Consider the following 18808-nt stretch of genomic DNA (forward strand, 5'->3'; position numbering starts at 1 on the left):
AACACTTTGGGAGGTCTTAACCACAATTTTATTATTTCAAAATGCCTTAAGCTTTTTAATTTACTTCATTATCAAAGGCTATGAAAATTACAGTGACAAAACTGTTATCAACATAAGTTCAAAACATGTTACTTTTCACAATTTTTTTGAGTCATCAGTTTGCTGACGACTTGATGTGATGTGGCCCACCACTAACTCCTCTCCTGTGCCAACCTCTTCACTTCATAGTAGCACTTGCAGCCACTTCAATTTACTCTGAATCCATATACTGTACTCATTATACTGTTCATTCCATTCAGCAGATCCTGTAATTCTTCTTCACTTTCACTGAGGATAGCTATGTAATCAACAAATCACTCTTGAACCTCTCTTTTATTTCCAGCATTGCTTCTTTGATGTATAGATTGAACAATAGGGGTGAAAGACTACATTCCTGTCCTACACCCTTTTTAATCCGAGCACTTTGTTCTGGATTTTACACTCTTATTGTTCCCTCTTGGCTCTTGTACATACTGTATATTACCTATCTTTCCCCACAGTTTACTCCTATTTTTCTCAAGACTTTGGACATCTTGCACCATTTGACATCATAGAGCACTATTTTCTGGTCAACAGATCCTATGAACGTGTCTTGATTTTTCTCTATCCTTGTTTCCATTATCAACCACAACATCAGAATTGCCTCTCCTGTACCTTTACCTTTCCTAAAGCCAAACTGATTATCACCTAACAGATCTTGAATGTTCTTTTCCATTCTCCTGTGTATTATTCTTGTCAGCAACATGGATGCATGAGCTGTCAAGTGCATGAACTGTCAAGTGCATGATTGTGCAATAACTCTTGCACTTGTTTGCTCTTGTAATCTTCAGAATTGTGTGGATGATGTTTTTTGGAAAGTCAGAGGGTATATTGCCACACTCATACATTCTACACACCACTGTGAATAGTCATTTTGTAGCCACTTTCCCCAATGATTATAGAAATTCTGATACAATGTTATTTATCCCTTCTGCCTTATTCGAACTTACATCTTCCAAAGCTCTTTTAAATTCTGATTCGAATACAGGATCCCCTATCTTTTCTATAGTGACTCTTCTTTCCTTCTTCTATCATGCCATCAGACAAATCTTTCCCCTCACAGAGGCTTCAATGTACTCTTTCCATGTATCTGCTCTCTCCTCTGCATTTAACATTGGAATTCCCATTGCACTCTTAATGTTACCACCTCTGCTTTTATTTTCATCAAAATTTGTTTTAACTTCCCTATATGCCGAGTCAGTTCTTCCGACAATAATTTCTTTTTCCATTTCTTCACATTTTCCATGCAGCCATTTTGTCTTTGCTTCCCTGCACTTTCTATTTATTTCATTTCTCAGTGACTTGTATTTCTGTATTCCTGAATTTCCTTTAACATTTTTGTACCACCTCCTTTCATCGATCAATTGAAGTATTTCTTCTGTTACCCGCAGTTTCTTCACAGTTACCTTCTTTGTACTTACATTTTTCTTTACAACTTCTGTAACTGCCCTTTTTAGAGATTTCCATTTCTCTTCAGTTGAACTGCCTACAGAACTATTCCTTTTTGCAGTATCCATAGTAGCCTCAGAGACCTTTTAGTGTATGTCTTCGTTCCTTAGTACTTTTTTATCTCACTTCTTGGCGCATTCATTCTCCCTGACTAATCTCATAAAATTCAGGCTGCACTTCACCACTACAGTTGGAGTCATGAACAAAGGTGGTGGAGTTTAGGCTTTTTTTGCACACCTACGTCACACATTCTCCAAAAGCCAATGAGTGTTCAGTAGTGTTTTGAGCACTCTGCTCTGAGTGCCGTAGCTAATGAGAGAATTACATATTATCACAATGACTTGTTTGGAGAATTTTTGCTCCATTTGTTGTGAGCTGTCATCGCTCATGTTGGTGATAAGTGATACATCCCACATAAGGAAGTGAGAGACTTAATTTGCAGGATATACACTTTCTTGAAGTGGAAGACACATGCATGTGCATGTGCATACCACAACTGTTGCTTGGAATCATCAACACAATCCTGATCCATGCCTCGACATGAACCAACCGCCATCGTTCGTGGATTTCACTACAGTAACTTGTGATCTGAGTGTATATCTGCTCTAAGGTACACCTTTCAAACCAGTATTTGATTTTGGAATCTTTGCAAGACCATGATGTAACCTACCTGAAATCTTCCCATACATCCTAGTCTTTTCCAAGTATGCCATCTCCTCTTGTGATTTAGGAACAGAGTATTTGCTATTACTCTCTAAAATTTATCGCAAAACTCAGTTATCTTTCCCCTCTCTCATTTCTAGTATCAAGCCCAAATTCTGCCATAACCCCTTCTTCTACGCCTTTCCCTGCAACTGCATTCCGTCCCCCACCACTATTAGATTTTCATCTCCCTTTATGTAATGAATTACCCGTTCTGTACACTCAGCTTGAGACACTGACATGTATACTTAAACTATCACTGCTGGTGTTGGTTTGCTGTTTATTCCGGAGAACAACCCTATCACTGAACTGTTCATAGTAACGCACTCTTTGTCCTACCTTCCTATTCACAATGAATCATATTCCTATTATACCATTTTCTGCTGCTGTTGATATTACCCTATACTTTTCTCACCAGAAATCCTTGTCTTCTTTCCACTCCACTTGACTGACTGCCACTATATCTAGAGACTGAGTCTTAGCACTTCCCCTTTCAGATTTTCTAGCTTTCCTTCCATGTTCAAGCTTCTGATTTCCTCACCTTGACTTCATTGTTCTTTCATTGATTATTCAATCTTTTTCTCATGGTCACTTCCCCTTGGCAGAACCCTCCCAGAGATCTGAATGGGAGATTAGTCTGGAAACTTTTGCCAATGGAGAGATCTTAACACTTCTTCAATTACAGGCCACATGTCCTGTGGAACCTTGATATGGAAAGTAAGGTATGGCTTTAAGGTTACCAAATACTTCATGTAATTATTATGAATGAATAGAAACTTGTCCAAATGGATACATGGTATCTAGTCAACATTGCTTAACAAGAGGCAAGTGCAAACTGCCTTCAAAGATCAAGAATGCTACAAGTAGAATAAACTGCTAGGTGGCACTTATGTTATGATGAAGCAACTGTTTGTTAAAAAAAAAAAAAAAAAACAACTAAGTGATTTAACCAATTTTATCATATAAATAATTGCATTTATGTCCTCTCCACTGGTGCAAATATTACCAAGCAGCAAGTCAACTGACATTCTGTAGCATGAATGTGCACAAAATTTAGGCAATATGACGTCAGCACCACTTTTAACATGAGGAGCACCAGTGTTGCATGGCTTTTTGTGTCAGCTGTGGTTGCAGTCTCAATGTTGAGATTGGCAGTAAATAGTGCTGCAAAGAGATTTTTATGAGGCTTATATCTGTGCAAAGTATGAAAGAGTTTAAATTTCATGCTTTGTGTTGAGATGTATTTTACATCATCATTCACAAGTGACAGCTGTTCGGAGACTACAACACTATGGTGAATTGAAACATTATGCTTTTCAGTGCGTTGTGACGTGTTACCGTGAACCAAAGGCTGTTTAAATTAATTTCTTGTGAACGAGTAGTGTTAATGAGAAACTAAACCAGATATTACTGAACAGTTTTATCACAAATTTTCAATGATTACACAATGATTTAATGAATTTTAGTTTCTGATCTTCATGAAGTTAGGGAGCTTTGAGATTTTGAAATTAAATTTTCACCTGTGACGGTTGCTCAGTGCAGGAGTTTGCTGTGTTCTGATCTAAGGTGCTGCTACCAACAAATAACAAGATGTCTATTTGCACAAATGGCCACAGCAAAACTGTGCCAAAGAGACAGCTGGACCACCCAGCTATTGAACATGCCATCCCAACATGATGTGCTTCATTTTAATGACTGCTCCACAGCCCATGCCATCTGGATTCTCGCTACCAACACCAGGTTTTCTGAATTGTGCAGCTGGGAACTCTCCTAATAATACATCCTTTGTTCCTGCAACCCACCTGGCCTAAAACTTTGCTACTCCCTTTCTCGAAACTACCTATCCACTTCCCTGCCCCCATTCCAGTACTACAACACCCGTCATCTGTCCCACATCTACAAGTCCTTTCCCTGTCTCTACTTATCTCCTCTTTACTCTCTCTTCCTCGCCTCCAGCACAACCTCTCAATGTTGCACCTAGAAACCTTACCTGCATATTCTCCCAGGCAGTAATAGCAACTTTTCCCTCTCTGTCTCATGTCTTCTCTTTACCCTCCCCTCCATATCCAATTGGTCCCCCATCAGATGCAGTTGCACTTGGGCTCTAGTGCCCTGACACAGTGGCGAGTGTGTGTGTGTGTGTTCTACTGTGAAAGTTTCAATATTTTAGAAGTCTTTTTCATTTTGCCTGTCTTGAGATTCAATACTTCCACTATTTTGCATGTTGCCATCTGTCCTTTCCATACTGTTGTTAATAAAATATTAAGTTTGTTTTTCAAGCATATTATATTTTGGTGTGTGATACTAATTTATTTATTCTCCCAGAATTTGAAATTTCAGTTACTTTCATCCCTTTTAGTGTACGATTTTCTCAGCTTACAAACCTTCCCATTCCTATTAAGGTATTATAGGCCACACCTTTCCATTTTTTTCTCCTGATAGCATCAACTTGGTCACCTACAGTGTGAACTCTCTCTGAAGTCCTGCAAGCTCTCAGTTTCCTGTTAGCTCATTGCCCAATTTTTTAAAGCTAAGTCTGAGGTTGACACCAAAGAAACATACATTTGTGAACATGGTTGTTGTTCCTGTCATGTCCAGGTCACTCCTGAAGCTGCAGCTCACATTCCTGGCCAGATTGTTACCTGCTTCCCCAACTACTAGTACCTGATCCTTCTCTTTGAAATCCCTAGTTAATGTCTCAAAGTCCTTTATGAACTGGCAAAGGTTCATACTCAGTTTCACAATACTTGTGACTTGGAACCATGACCCCTTCTTTTCCTTCAACTGTTGCCCTACAGCCCTCGCATGACAGCTACTTAGCAGTAAGATTTTTATTTTCCTGTCTGATTTAATTTTCAACCTAACTGAAATCTTGTTCCTGCTGAACCCTGTTTTCATCTGCAGCTTGAAGAGACTCTTCCTCTCCTATCTCAGCTAACAGTTCATATTTATTATTCAATTTGAGACTGAATGAGCTATGAAAGCCAACCCCCGCCTTTTCCTGTTTCCTGTTACCTTTTCACATGTTTCAGTTTATTTTCCCTCCATTAAAATTTTCAGCCTTAAGTTCAGCCCAAAGGGCACACATTCTAGCCTCTGCTACAGCGACTTTTCTGTCTCTGCTGCAAATGCTACATAACCATTGACATGGTATTCCCTTTTCTATCCCACTGCATATAAAATCAGGATTTACAGGACACACACAACACTCTGACTAATCTATGGTTGCATCCATATTTATCACCAATGACAGTAGAACAATTAGATGACACTAGTGGTACTTAGTTACCCATGACAGTACAGCTGTTAGATGATACTAGCGGTACTTAAATTACCCACGAAGTGTCCACCAAAGAATGTGGATAGAATCTTCAAAAGATTTTTTCAACATTATTAACACAAGAATTTGTATCTGTACACAATATGTCACTGGTATAGTTGTAATAGTATTTGTGCAATATTTAGAAACAGACACTAGAGTGATCCAGGTATCTCGCAGAGTAACATGTTACACTAATAGCTTAATCAAACAATAGAAAATCCAGGATGGAATATAATGATATTATGAAAAGGATAGCAACTATCCTTTTCAGAATATTGTTACATTAATAGCTTACACAACCATGTTTTCATGATGAAGTTTCACACTGCAGTGGAGAGTGTGCTGTTATGAACTTTCCTAATAAGAGTATATATTTACAATTGAATAGGGTTGAAGGCACGCAATCTCCATTTGGAATGGTATTTAACTACCATCCATTCATCCACCCTTTCCTGCAAGGTCTCCCTGTTTCACTGTTCCCGCAAATACAGTTCACATATCATCCAATGAAATGTAACAAAGAGTATAAACAAGCACTTACTATTGTTTCTTGCTCCAAGTCATTCTGAGTACCATTTGGCAACTGGCTGCTTCCTTCAACTGTTTGGTCTTCAGAATCATGCCAACCAGCTGATGACCTGTGAACATAATTGAATCATGCTAATGAGCATTACAAGCTTATATCATGTTTTGTGACCGTATACAATATGTGGTTCACACTTCTGCAAATACATCTGTAAATGTCAATAATATATTTATGTTGTTGCTCAAATCATTTATGCCTTTCCTGCAAATACTTGCCTGGACAAAAGTTCTTGTCAGTGGTTTATAGTATACTGAATTATTTAAGCTCTCAAAAAATTTGGTATGACAAATAAAATCTGTATTATATGTAACCGACTCAGTAACAAGTAAATATCTTAATTCTGTGTCAAAAACTTTCTTCTTTAGGATTGAGGAGGAAAAAATCAGGTAGAAATGGCTGCAGTGTGGCGGCACAGTTGATGAAAAAAATTCTATTCTAATATCACAGATCAAAAAGTAAATAGTACATGAGAACAGAAAAAAAATGGTGCAACAGGTAACGTAATTTTCCTTTGGGAACAGTTTTAGATAAAGCAACCATACCTAGAAAAGAAATTAATGTCAAGCCATGATTAGGAGGACTTTCACATAGAAGAAAAAAGACAAGAAGAAAGGGGAGGGGGAGGAATGATGTAAGAAAGTAAGTTACTGAGTAAATAAACAGAACATCAAATCCAACAGCTGATCTAAAAATCAATCTATCAGCTTTAGAAAACTTTTTTTCACTTATTTAACTAATACGAGCTCTCCTGAAATTTGTGTTGCACAATACCTAACTGACAGTCGGTAATGAGGTCATTAGAGATGAGGCACAATGTAGGATTGTGGATTGATAGGGAAGGAAGTTTTCTGCATCTTTTTAATCAAACCATCTCAGCAACGACCCCAAGTCATTTACAGAAATCCTTGAAAACCTAAATGTGAATCGACAGACAGGTATTTGAACAGCTACCCTCTCAAATAAACATTCAGTGTCTTACCACTGTCCTACCTTGGTTAGACAGGTGATGATGAATGAGCAATACTTCATTTTGTAATGTTAGTAGTTAAATGCTGCTAGTCTCCACTCCCCTCCCCCAACACATGTACATATTCCATAGTATTACTCACACCAAAGCCCCACACCCCAAACCAAGGACATGCAGGTGCAACCGTAACGTAGGAGTATCTGTTGAGAGGCCAGACAAATGTGTAGTTCCTGAAGAGGGGCAATTGCCTTTTCAATAGTAGCAGAGGCAACCATCTGGATGATTGATTTTTGGTTGCAGTATTAATCAACATGATATTGCTTGTGTTGATACTGCAAATGGTTAGAAGCAAGGGAAAAACTACAGCCATTATTTCTTCTAAGGGCATGCAACTCTACTGTGTGGTTAAATGATGATGGAATCCTCTCGGGTGAAATATTTCAGAGGTAAAATAGTCCCCTTTCAGATCTCCAGGTGGGGACTACTCAGGAAGACATTTCCATCAGAAAAACAAAACTGCACTCTATGGGTAGGAATGTGAATGCAGATTCTATAATTGAGCAGGTAGGTTAGAAAATTTAAGAAAAGGAATGGATACGTTGAAGTTTGATATAGCGGGAATTAGTGAAGTTCAGTGACAGAAGGATATAGCGGGAATTAGTGAAGTTCAATGACAGAAGGAACAGGACTTCTGGTCAGGTCAATAAAAGGTTGTAAATACAAAATTTAAGAGTGGTAATGAAGGATCAGGTTTAATAATGAATAAGAAATTAGAAATGTGGGTAAGCTACCATGGACAGCACAGTGAACACATTATCATAGCCAAGATACATACCAAGCCCGCACTAGTACAAGTTTATATGCCAACTAGCAGATACTGAAGAAATGTATTATGAGATAAAAGAAATTATTCAGATACTTAAGAGAGAGAAAAATTTAATTGTGATGAGGGACTGGAAATCCATAGTAGGAAAAGGAAGAGATAAGGAAGCAGTAGGTGAATATGGACTGGGGGAAAGAAATTGAAAAGGAAGCTGTTTGCTAGAATTTTGCACAGAGCATAATTTAATCAACACTAACAAATGGTTTAAGAAACATGGAAGAACATGTGGAAGAGACCTGGAGACAATGGAAGGTTCCCAATTGATTATATAGTGGTAATACAGAGATTTCAGAACCAGTTTTTAAATAAAACACATTTTCAGGGGCCAATGTGGACTCTGACCACAATTTATTGGTTATGAACTGTAGATTAAAACTGAAGAAACTGCAAAAAGGTACAAAATTAAGGAGATGCAACCTGGATAAGCTGAAAGAACCAGAGTTGTTCAGAGTTTCAGTGGGTGCATTAGGCAACAATTGACTAGAACAGGGGAAAGGAAGTGGAAGATGAATGGGTAGCCTTGAAAGATGAAATAGCGAAGGCTGCAGAGGATCAAACAGGTAAAAAGAAAAGGCCAAGTAGAAATCCTTGGATATCACAGGAGATAATGAATTTAAATGCTGAAATGAGAAACTATAAAAATGCAGCAAATGAAGCAGGCAAAAGGGAATACAAATGTCTAAAAAATGAGACTGAGTGGAAGTCAGAGGTAGGCTACTAGATTTGTTATTGATAGGTTCAAACAATACGCAAGTATTACAGAGATGGCTTGGGAACCTAAATGGGACTCCCTGGAAGGAAGGCAAGGGTCTTTCTGAGGAACTCTTTTGAGCAAACCGGCATCTGAAGCTGACTGCAGAATGATTTTAATGACGCCAACATACATTTTGTGAAAGGGGCCACGAAGATAAGATTAGAGAAATTAGAGCTCTTACAGAGGCATACAGACTTGTTTTTTCCTCACTCTACTTGCAAATGGAACAGGAAAGGAAGTGACAATTAGTGGTACAGGTACCTGACACCACACATTGTACGTGGCTTGCAGTAAATGTATGGTATGCATGTATGTATGTGTGAATGTAGATGTATAAGTGCAAAATGACTAAGGAGGAATGGTTAGAAGGCAAATTTAAGGATTGTGAAGTATGTTTCACTAAGAGAACAGATACTGCCTACTGGAAAATTAAAGAGGCCTTTGGAGAAAAGAGAAGCAGCTGTACGAATATCAAGAGCTCATATGGAAAACAGTACTAAGCAAAGAAGGGAAAGCTGAGAGGAAGGAGTATAAAGAGGTTCTATACAGGGTAGATGAACTTTAAGACAATATTATAGAAAGGGAAGATGATGTAGATGAAAATGAGATGGAAGATATGAATACTGGGAGGAGAATTTGACAGAGCACTGAAAGACCTAAGCCAAAGCAAGGCCCCTCGAGTAGACGACATTTCATCAGAACTACTAATAGCCATTACAAAACTATTCCTATTCCACCTGGTTTGCAAAATGTACGAGATAAGTGAAATACATTCACACTCCGGGAAGAATGCAATAACTCAAAAAAAAAAAAGGGTGTCTGTAGGTGTGAATATTACCAAATTATCAGTTTAATAACTCATGGTTGAAAAATACTGACAAACTATTTACAGAGGAATGGAAAAACTGGTAGAAGCTGATCTTGGGGATGATCAGTTTGGATTCTGGAGAAATGTAGGAACACAAGGCAAAAATGACCATATGAGTTCTCTTAAACGATAGGTTAAGGAAAGGCAAACCTATGTTTATAACTTTTCTGGACAGAGAGAAAATTTTTGACAATATCAACAGGAACACAATCTTTGAAATTCTGAAGATAGCAGGAGCAAAATACAGAGAGTGAAATGTTATATACAGCTTGTTCAGAAACAGACAGGAGTTATAAGAGTCAAGGGCATGAAAGGAAAGCAGCGGTTGTGAAAGGAGTAAGACAAGGTTGTAGCTTACCATTGATGGTATTCAATCTGTACATCAAGCAAGAAGAAAAGGAAGCCAAAGAATAATCCAGAGATGGAATTAGTAGTAGTAGTAGATTTCAGAATGAGATTTTCACTCTACAGCAGAGTGTGCACTGATATGAAACTTCCTGGCAGATTAAAACTGTGTGCCAGACCGACACTCGAACTTGGGACCTTTGCCTTTCATGGGCAAGTGTTCTACCATCTGAGCTACCCAAGCACGACTCACGCCCTGTCCTCAGAGCTTTACTTCCACCAGTACCTTGTCTCCTACCTTCCAAACTTCACAGAAGCTCTCCTGCGAACCTTGCAAAACTAGCACTCCTGGAAGAAAGGATACTGCGGAGACATGGCTTAGCCACAGCCTGGGGAATGTTTCCAGAATGAGATTTTCACTCTGCAGCGGAGTGTGCACTGATATGAAACTTCCTGGCAGATTAAAACTGTGTGCCTGACTGAGACTCAAACTCAGGACCTTCGACTTTTGTGGACAAGTGCTCTACCATCTGAGCTACCAAAGTACGACTCCCGCCCCATCCTGACGCTTTACTTCCACCAGTACCTCGTCTCCTACCTTCCAAACTTCACAGAAGTCATCATCCTGAAGGAAGTAATTCACAAGATATGCACGATGGGTGCATGAATTGTCATCCATGAAGATGAATGCCTCGTCAATATACTGTCGATATGGTTGCACTATTTGTCTGAGGATGGCATTCGTGTATCGTACAGCAGTTACGGCACCTTCCATAAACACCAGCGGCATATGTCAGCTCCACATAATGCCACCCCAAAACAGCAGGGAACCTCCACCTTGCTGCCTAAGGCATGCAGCCTGACCGGGCTCCTCCAAACACGTCTCCGATGGTTGTCTGGTTGAAGGCATATGCGACACTCATCGGTGAAGAGAATGTGATGCCAATCCTGAGCGGTCCATTCAGCATGTTGTTGGGCCCATCTGTACCATGCTGCATGGTGTCGTGATTGCAAAGATGGACCTCACCTTGGACATCAGGAGTGAAGTTGTACGTCATGCAGCCTATTGCACGCAGTTTGAGTCTTAACACTACGTCCTGTGGCTGCACGGAAAGCATTATTCAACATGGTGGCATTGCTGCAGTGGTAGACCTTGGGTGGCCTGAATGAGGCATTTCATTGACAGATCCTGTCTCTTTGTATCTCCTCCATGTCCGAACAACATCACTTTGGTTCACTCTGAGACGTCTGGACACTTCCCTTGCTGAGAGCTCTTCCTGGCACAAAGTAACAACAGGGATGCGAGCGAACCGCGTTATTGACTGTCTAGGCATGGTTGAACTACAGACAACACGAGCCATGTACCTCCTTCCTGGTGGAATGACTGGAACTGATTGGCTGTCGGACCCCTTCATCTAATAAGTGCTGCTCATGCATGGTTGTTTATATCTTTGGGTGGATTTGATGACATCTCTGAACAGTCAACATCTATCTTCAGGAGTTCTGGGAACTAGGGTGATGCAAAACTTTTTTTGATGTGTGTAGGATGTAGCCAAATTAAATCAGGTGATTCTGAGTGAATTAGATTAGAAAACATGACACTAAACATAGTGGAAGAGTCCTGTTATTTGGGCAGCAAAATATCTGATGAGAGCTGAAGTAGGGAAGATATAAAATGTGGGATTGAAGATATTTGTCTGGAGTGTAGCCAGACGTATGGAAGTTAGACATGGATGATAAACAGTTTAGACAAACAGTGAATAGAAGCTTTTTAATTGGGGTGTTTCAGAAAAATGCTGAAAATTAGTACGGTAGATCACATAACTAATGAGGTGATGAGATAAGAAATTTGTAGCACAACTTGATGAAAAGAAGGGATAGGTTGATAAGACTCATTCTGAGATGCTGCTGTTGTAATTTAGCATTGGATGGAAGTTGTGGGGGAGGGGGCAAAAATCATAGCTGGGGTCCAAGAGATGAGTATGGTAAGCAGATGTTTTCGGACTGAAGACCATAACAACAGTATCACTTTAGTGAAATGAAATGTGCGTGTGGCGAGGGCCACTTGACAGGTAGACTGGTCACCTGGTGCAAGGCTTAACAGACTTCCAAGTCTGATGATTACTGTTTAACAGTACCTAAATGTCATTCATGATACTGTAACTCCTTTTTTAAATTATATTTATTTCGTCAGTAGTTTTCTTAAGAAATTTTAATTTGAAAATTTTTGCTCTATTTGCTTTTTGTTATGCATTGATTTGGCAGATTACAATTAACAGGCATAGAAAATTGATAAAATTAACTACTTATCGCTGCATCTTAGAGGAAAAGTCCATAACTGAAGTGCATTAATACACAAAGACAATTTACAAATGCTGATTTGGGCATCAGAACAAAGACGCAAAAATTATTTCAATACTTCAGAATTAAATATACTGGCAGTATGGCTTCACATGTAAACACTAATTACTATGTTACAATCATGATGGAAATGATTAAATTCAACTTACAGAACTATCTGTGGTTTCTTCTTCATTAACGCAAGAATTTCTTGGGAAGCTGTTAATCGTAATGTTGTAGCATCAGGAGCCGCAGCAAACCTGGGGGGAAAAAACATGCTCACTGAGCCACACAAATCAATTTCTGCATGAAATTTTGTATTACAATACATCAGTAAACTAAGCATTCATCAGACTCTTTGTGTCCAGAAGAGCGGATACGTGCAGCCACTGAAATATAGTCACACATGACAGACAACACTGTCCTTATTTGCCCCCCCCCCCTCCCCCCCTTCCCTATCTCATTATGCAGTTAACAGATACACTGTGCAATATGATTCTGTAAAGTTCTGTGGGGAATACAAACAATGGAAGGAGTAAAGATAACAACTTACCATACCGTTAAGCCACTGGGCCTCTCCGGGAGACACTACCTTGACGAAGCACTGTCCTTGCAGGTGGAGAGGCTTGTGTATCTGCGTGAAGCTGAAGGCTAGGCCGAAGGTAGAGGACCTATTGCCGGAAAGGCTTCAGCCGATGGATCAGACTAAGAGTGTCCCACAACTTCCCATCTTCCCTATCCACTCCTAGTCCTTACCCAATTTCCTTTCCCAACCCAAGGTGTGATGCGATCCATGCCGAGGGGTACGTGGCACATGAGAAGATGTGTCGCAAATGGAGTCTCAGGGATACTGGGCGACCTCACTGAGTAAATAGCCTTACATCGCGTGGGGTATTTGTGGTGTGGACCATGTAGATCCCCAAATCTCGTGGGACCAATATGGACATGACTAAAGAAAATAAATTAAAACAAACTGAGGGGCAAACTGAGACCTCAGACACCCAAACATCGGGGTCAGGACCGATGTAAGGCATTCCCACTACTGAATCAGGGTCTAGACCTGAGCCAGAAGTGGGAAATGTAACTAAGAAGTTGGACCAGATCAAGATTAAAGCCTTGTCTGGCGTCCAGAGGAGGAAACTACTCAGGGAACAGAGAAAAATGGAAGGGAAAGAATGGCTTCCTAAAGACAAGTGGAGGGAATTAAAGGGGCTTGAACCTAAGAAAAAACTGAAACTTCCTGGCAGATTAAAACTGTGTGCCCGACCGAGACTCGAACTCGGGACCTTTGCCTTTCGCGGGCAAGTGCTCTACCACTGAGCTACCGAAGCACGACTCACTCCCGGTACTCACAGCTTTACTTCTGCCAGTACCTCGTCTCCTACCTTCCAAACTTTACAGAAGCTCTCCTGCGAACCTTGCAGAACTAGCACTCCTGAAAGAAAGGATATTGCGGAGACATGGCTTAGCCACAGCCTGGGGGATGTTTCCAGATTCTAAGAAAAAACTGTCTCAGGTTGAAGGGGATTCGCAGACCCCCACAATGTTGAAGACAGGCAGCAAGAGGAAAAGGGAGGAATCTAAGACTCCCTCCTCCCTGGATAAGCGAGCCCAGGGGGGGGGGGGGGGGGGGGGGGGAAAAAAAGGGGGGGGGGGGCAAGAAATAAGGAAACAGACCGATAGTATTGCAGTCTCGGTTTTCAAGATGGCAGTTATCCAGGAAGGCTATCCACTGGTAGCCATCACCTTGCAGCAGGAGGAACTTGTACAGATGGTCCTCTCTTAAAAGATTGGGTGGGTGGGGGGGGGGGGGGGGGGGGGCACGCTAGTCCAGGACCCAACTTCAGGGAGGGTTTATCTAGATCGTGGTGCCCTCATTTTTGTCTGTGAGGAGGGAGTGCACATGGTGGAATGGTTTAAGGACAAGGTGCCCATGATATCCCAGTGGGAAGATGCATAGCTGCTGGTCAAGATGGCAGCAGAGCTCCTTAAGACCGCACCGCAAAGGTATCAATTTGGGTACCAAAGATCCTTAAGGATGTCTCTCCTAAGACTCTGTTCGAGAAAATAGGGGTCCAGAACCCACAGTCTCAACAGAAGACTGGAGAGTGATCAACCAGAAGGTTGTACCAGAGGGACAAAGCCTGGTGGTTGAGGTCGGAGAGAAGTTCCTGAAGGTGATGCGAGAGCAAGACGTGAAATTGACTTTAGGGTTTTTGCAGGTCACCGTCAGGGTTATCAAAGACCACAAAGGCAATTATGGCAGCAAGACGGAGACTGGAGGAGCTGCAGATTAATCTGCAGCACAGTAAAAGGGCCTCTGCTGCTCTGAGTTGCTGCCTGGGGAGGCAGGAAGTGGACGTGGCCCTGATACAAGAACCCTTCTTACATAAAGGGGGTGTATCGGGCCTCGGTGGCACTGGAGGTAAGCTGATTTACGCTAGAAATCTAAGAAACTCCAGAATATGCATCTACGTAAGAAATGGAATTTCTTTCATGCCAATGATGGATTTCTGCTCCAGGGTCTTAGTGACCATTAGAATGCAGCAATGCGAGGAAGGTATCACGAGGGCAATTGTTTTGGCCTCAGCATACCTTCCTTACAAAGATAGCTCTCCTCCTCCTTTGGAGGTGAGGAGACTGGTAAAAGCTTGCCATTGGCAAGGTCACCATCTGTTGGTGGGATGTGATGCGAATGCCCACAGCCTAGTGTGTGGCAGCTAGGATACCAACAGTAGAGTTGAGTACCTTCTTGAATTTCTTTTAGCTAACAACTTGGAGGTCCTGAATAGGGGCAATGAACCTACATTCAGGAATAGCAGAAGGGAAGATATAACTGACATAACCTTTGGTTCCATGATGAAGGGCAGCTATGTCAAACAATGGCTTTTGGCTTTAGAGCCATCCTCATCGGACCACATGAACATTAAATTCAAGGTTGAAATGGGAATCAGACAGCCCATGACCTATAGGAATCCCAGGAAAACAGACTGGGTGACATATAGGAGGGACCTTGACTTAGGATTATTGGAAATTAAAACCTCGATAAGGAATCCACTAGAGTTTGAGGAAGTAGCAGAGGCTGTTACCTCTGCCATAGTGACCTCACACCAGGTAACTAGGTAACTGCACAATCGCCAATAAGTGCACAAACAGGAGTGTGCCTTGGTGGAATAACAACTTGGAAACACAAAGAAAACAGGTATGTAGACTGTTTAACTGTGTGAGGCATAAAGGACAAAATATTGTGAGGCCCTTGTCAACTACAACCTCGCAATCAGACAATCAAAGGAGGCATTCTATAAGGTGTTCTGTGAGGAAGTGGAGAGCATGGCTGCTCAAGCCAGACTTCACAGAATCCTCTTTAGAGTACCAACCAATCCAGGAGGTACAGTGATGAAGGAGGATGGAGAATATACAAAGACAGCAGATGAGACTTTCCTCAATATGCTCTGCCAGACAACACAGACCAGAATGTGATTCCAGAGGGACAATGGTTTTCCGGTACTCGAAGAGAGGACTAGGAATTGGCCAAGGAGTGTGTGGACTTCAATAAAATCCTATGGGCAGTGGGAACATTCCAACCATTCAAGTCACCAGGCCCAGGTGGAATCTTTCCAGCTCTCCTGCAACAGGCAGGAGAGTATCTCATAAGAGTCCTAAGCAGGTTATTCAGGGTTAGCCTAGCAGTACGAATCATTCCCAATGCTTGGAGGGCAGTGAGGTTGTCTTCATTCCAAAGCCAGGGAGAATTGATCATACCAAGGTCAAGGATATGAGATCAATCAGTCTGTCCTCCTTCATTCTCAAAGAACTGGAAAAAATGGTTAATATTTATGTTCGGGGGAGGTGGCTAATTAGGGCCCCCTCTACATTCAAACCAACATGCACATCGACCAGGTAAATCATGTGAGACAGCTCTCCATCAACTCATTGGGAGAGTGGAGAAAGCACTTCACTTCCAAGAAATAGCCCTCTGCATCTTCCTGGATATCAAGGGGGCCTTCAGTAACAAACCTCCAATTCCATGGTAATGTGCATGACCTAGGGACCACTATATGTAGGTGGATCAGGGCAATGCTTAGTGGAAGGAAGGTAGTGGCTACCATGATGAATGAAAAGATGGCACTAGAGGTTGCCCACAGGGAGGAGTTCTGTCTTCTTTACTGTGGAATCAAGTGGCGAAAGAACTCCTTGAGGAACTAAATTCCAGACGATGCTTCTGCCCAAGGATATGCAGATGACCTTGCCATAGTAATACTTGGCAAATTTATTGACACAGTTAGAAATATGGCACAAGGAGGATTGGACATTGTGCAAGACTGGTGCATTAAACAAGATCTAAGGGTTAATCCTAAGAAGACTGTTGTGGTGCCATTCACGAAGAGGCATATCCAACACTCAAGTTGGAATCTAAAGCTCTTTGATGGAACTCTACCTCTGAAGGGGAAAGTGAAATATCTAGGGGTAGCCTTAGATGAGAAACTAATATGAACCCCTCACATTAAGAGCATCTGCTACAAGGCGAAAAGTACTCTAGTGAGTACCAGAAAGGTTTGTGGTAAAAACCGGGGCCTAAGCCCCTGAGGTAAATATAGGAATGCCTGGGGAAATGCCAGCCGACTATATAACAACTCCAAACTGCTTCAACAACCCTTGCAATATAATACTTGGAAGCAGGGAGCAGTGGGAAAAAACAGTTCAACACCGTGCCGGGGACATTGTTTGGTTCACCGATGGGTCAAAATCAGACCAAGGCATTGGGGCAGAGGTGTACAGGGTTCAGCCAAGATGGAGGGCATCATCTCTTTAGGGAAACTTGCCTCAGTATTCCAAGCTGAAATTACTGCAATCAGGGCATGTGTGGAGGAGAATATGCGTAGATGCTACTAGGACCATAGCATCTACATCTATTCAAACAGCCCGGCAGCCCTGAAATCACTGGCAGCTCCTGCAACGAGATCTAAGATTATTGTAGAATGCCACAGGGCTCTGGTTGAGCTAGGGGGGAAGCAAAAGGGTAACCTAGTGTGGGTCCCTGGCTACTCAGGGATCTGTGACAATGAACAAGCCGACAGATTGGCCAGGATGGGGGCAACAACTCCATTTATTGGACCAGAACCTGTCCTGACAATCACCAAGGCTATGATCAAACTAGAACTACAGAACTCGCTTAGGAAACAGCACATAGAATATTGGACCAAGGTCCACAAACAAAAACATGGTAAGGTAATAATGTCCAAGCCATGCTTTAAAAGAAGCTTTGTAATCCTGGGATTGAACAGGAAAGAGATCAAACTCATGACTGAACTGATGATCAGCCAAGGGAATTTAAAAAAACACCTACACACAATGAGTATAATGGAAGATGATCCTAAATGTAGGATCTGTGATGAGGGTGAAGAAACTGCATCACACCTAATCTTCAAATGCATGGCATTGGAGAGTAAAAGATACAGAATCTTCTGGACAATTAGACCTGAAGAAATTGCGTCTAACAAAAAACTGGTAGAGGGACTCTTTGCACTATTTAAGGGCATTGGTTGGCTTTATTAGACATACAGGGAGCAATACCGCACAAGAAACTCGGTTTCGGAGTGGGCAGTGAAGGGTTAGACCTAAGCTGTTTTAGCTTCCCTGTCAAAATCAAATCATATCAAATGGCACTGGGCTACACACACTTACATATACAGTTCCTCCATTTTGATAGCTGCCTTAACTTCAAGTCTCTGTTACAGAGTCCGATCATTCATGGATAGCGCATCTGCAGTGATGAACAATCCTCAGCCCAATATGTTGAAGGTTTTATTACTGCCTTCACTGACAGGCACTACCCACCAAACCAAATCTGCAAACATCTCTCATGCTGTAACCATACCTGCCGCCAATTCTCCAACAATTCATCACCGAATAGCACTATGGAGTAGAACAACTTAAGAACATCTTTAACCAGGAATAGTACTACTTATCATAATCACCATGTCCTGTGCCCAGGGAAACTGAGAACACATAGGGAATTATTTTGTTCTGGAGACTCCGGGATTTTTGCATTTTTCTCAAAAAATCTGGAACAAGCATGGAGCAAATTTGCTTTTGGGCAGAGGCATTTGTTTACCTACCACTTGGTTCGATGCAGCACTGTGATTATTGTTCACCCCGATCAGTGTTGTGTGAACTCCCAGTGTCAGTGTTTTGGCATCCTACATCCAGTCTCTTCCCTCAGTCCAAAAACAATGGAGGATGTTATTTGCATGCTCAGAAAGTCAAGCGTGACATCTTTAGGATGTGTACACACTGTACTGAAGATGGTAGAAGGTGTGTTCAAGATGCTAAACTGCACTGGTCATTTTAGCAGATCGATTAAAGGGGCCTCTAATTATATCTTAAGAGAGTATATTCAATGCAATTTTAAAAGCTATTGCTCTCTCTTCTTTATTTGACTGTGAGGACCTGCCAACTTTACAAAAAGGAACAGGGTATATGGGTTGTGAATGGTAATTTAGCAACTTTAGAT

The 18808-nt window shown here is 41.4% G+C and overlaps 1 protein-coding gene across 3 annotated transcripts in view; it reads right to left on the reverse strand.

Moving 5' to 3' along the window:
• Positions 1-18808, reverse strand: part of LOC126175024 (Werner syndrome ATP-dependent helicase-like) — a 204002-nt gene that overhangs the window by 26798 nt on the left and 158396 nt on the right. For all 3 annotated transcript variants that reach the window (XM_049921523.1, XM_049921525.1, XM_049921524.1), the window contains 2 exons: positions 12465-12554; positions 6093-6189 (listed from right to left, as the gene is read on the reverse strand). In XM_049921523.1, coding sequence (XP_049777480.1) covers positions 6093-6189; positions 12465-12554 — 187 coding nt within the window. The remainder of the gene's footprint in view (positions 1-6092; positions 6190-12464; positions 12555-18808) is intronic.

The sequence above is a fragment of the Schistocerca cancellata genome, chromosome 3, assembly GCF_023864275.1.
Source record: "Schistocerca cancellata isolate TAMUIC-IGC-003103 chromosome 3, iqSchCanc2.1, whole genome shotgun sequence".
NCBI classification, from domain to species: domain Eukaryota; kingdom Metazoa; phylum Arthropoda; class Insecta; order Orthoptera; family Acrididae; genus Schistocerca; species Schistocerca cancellata.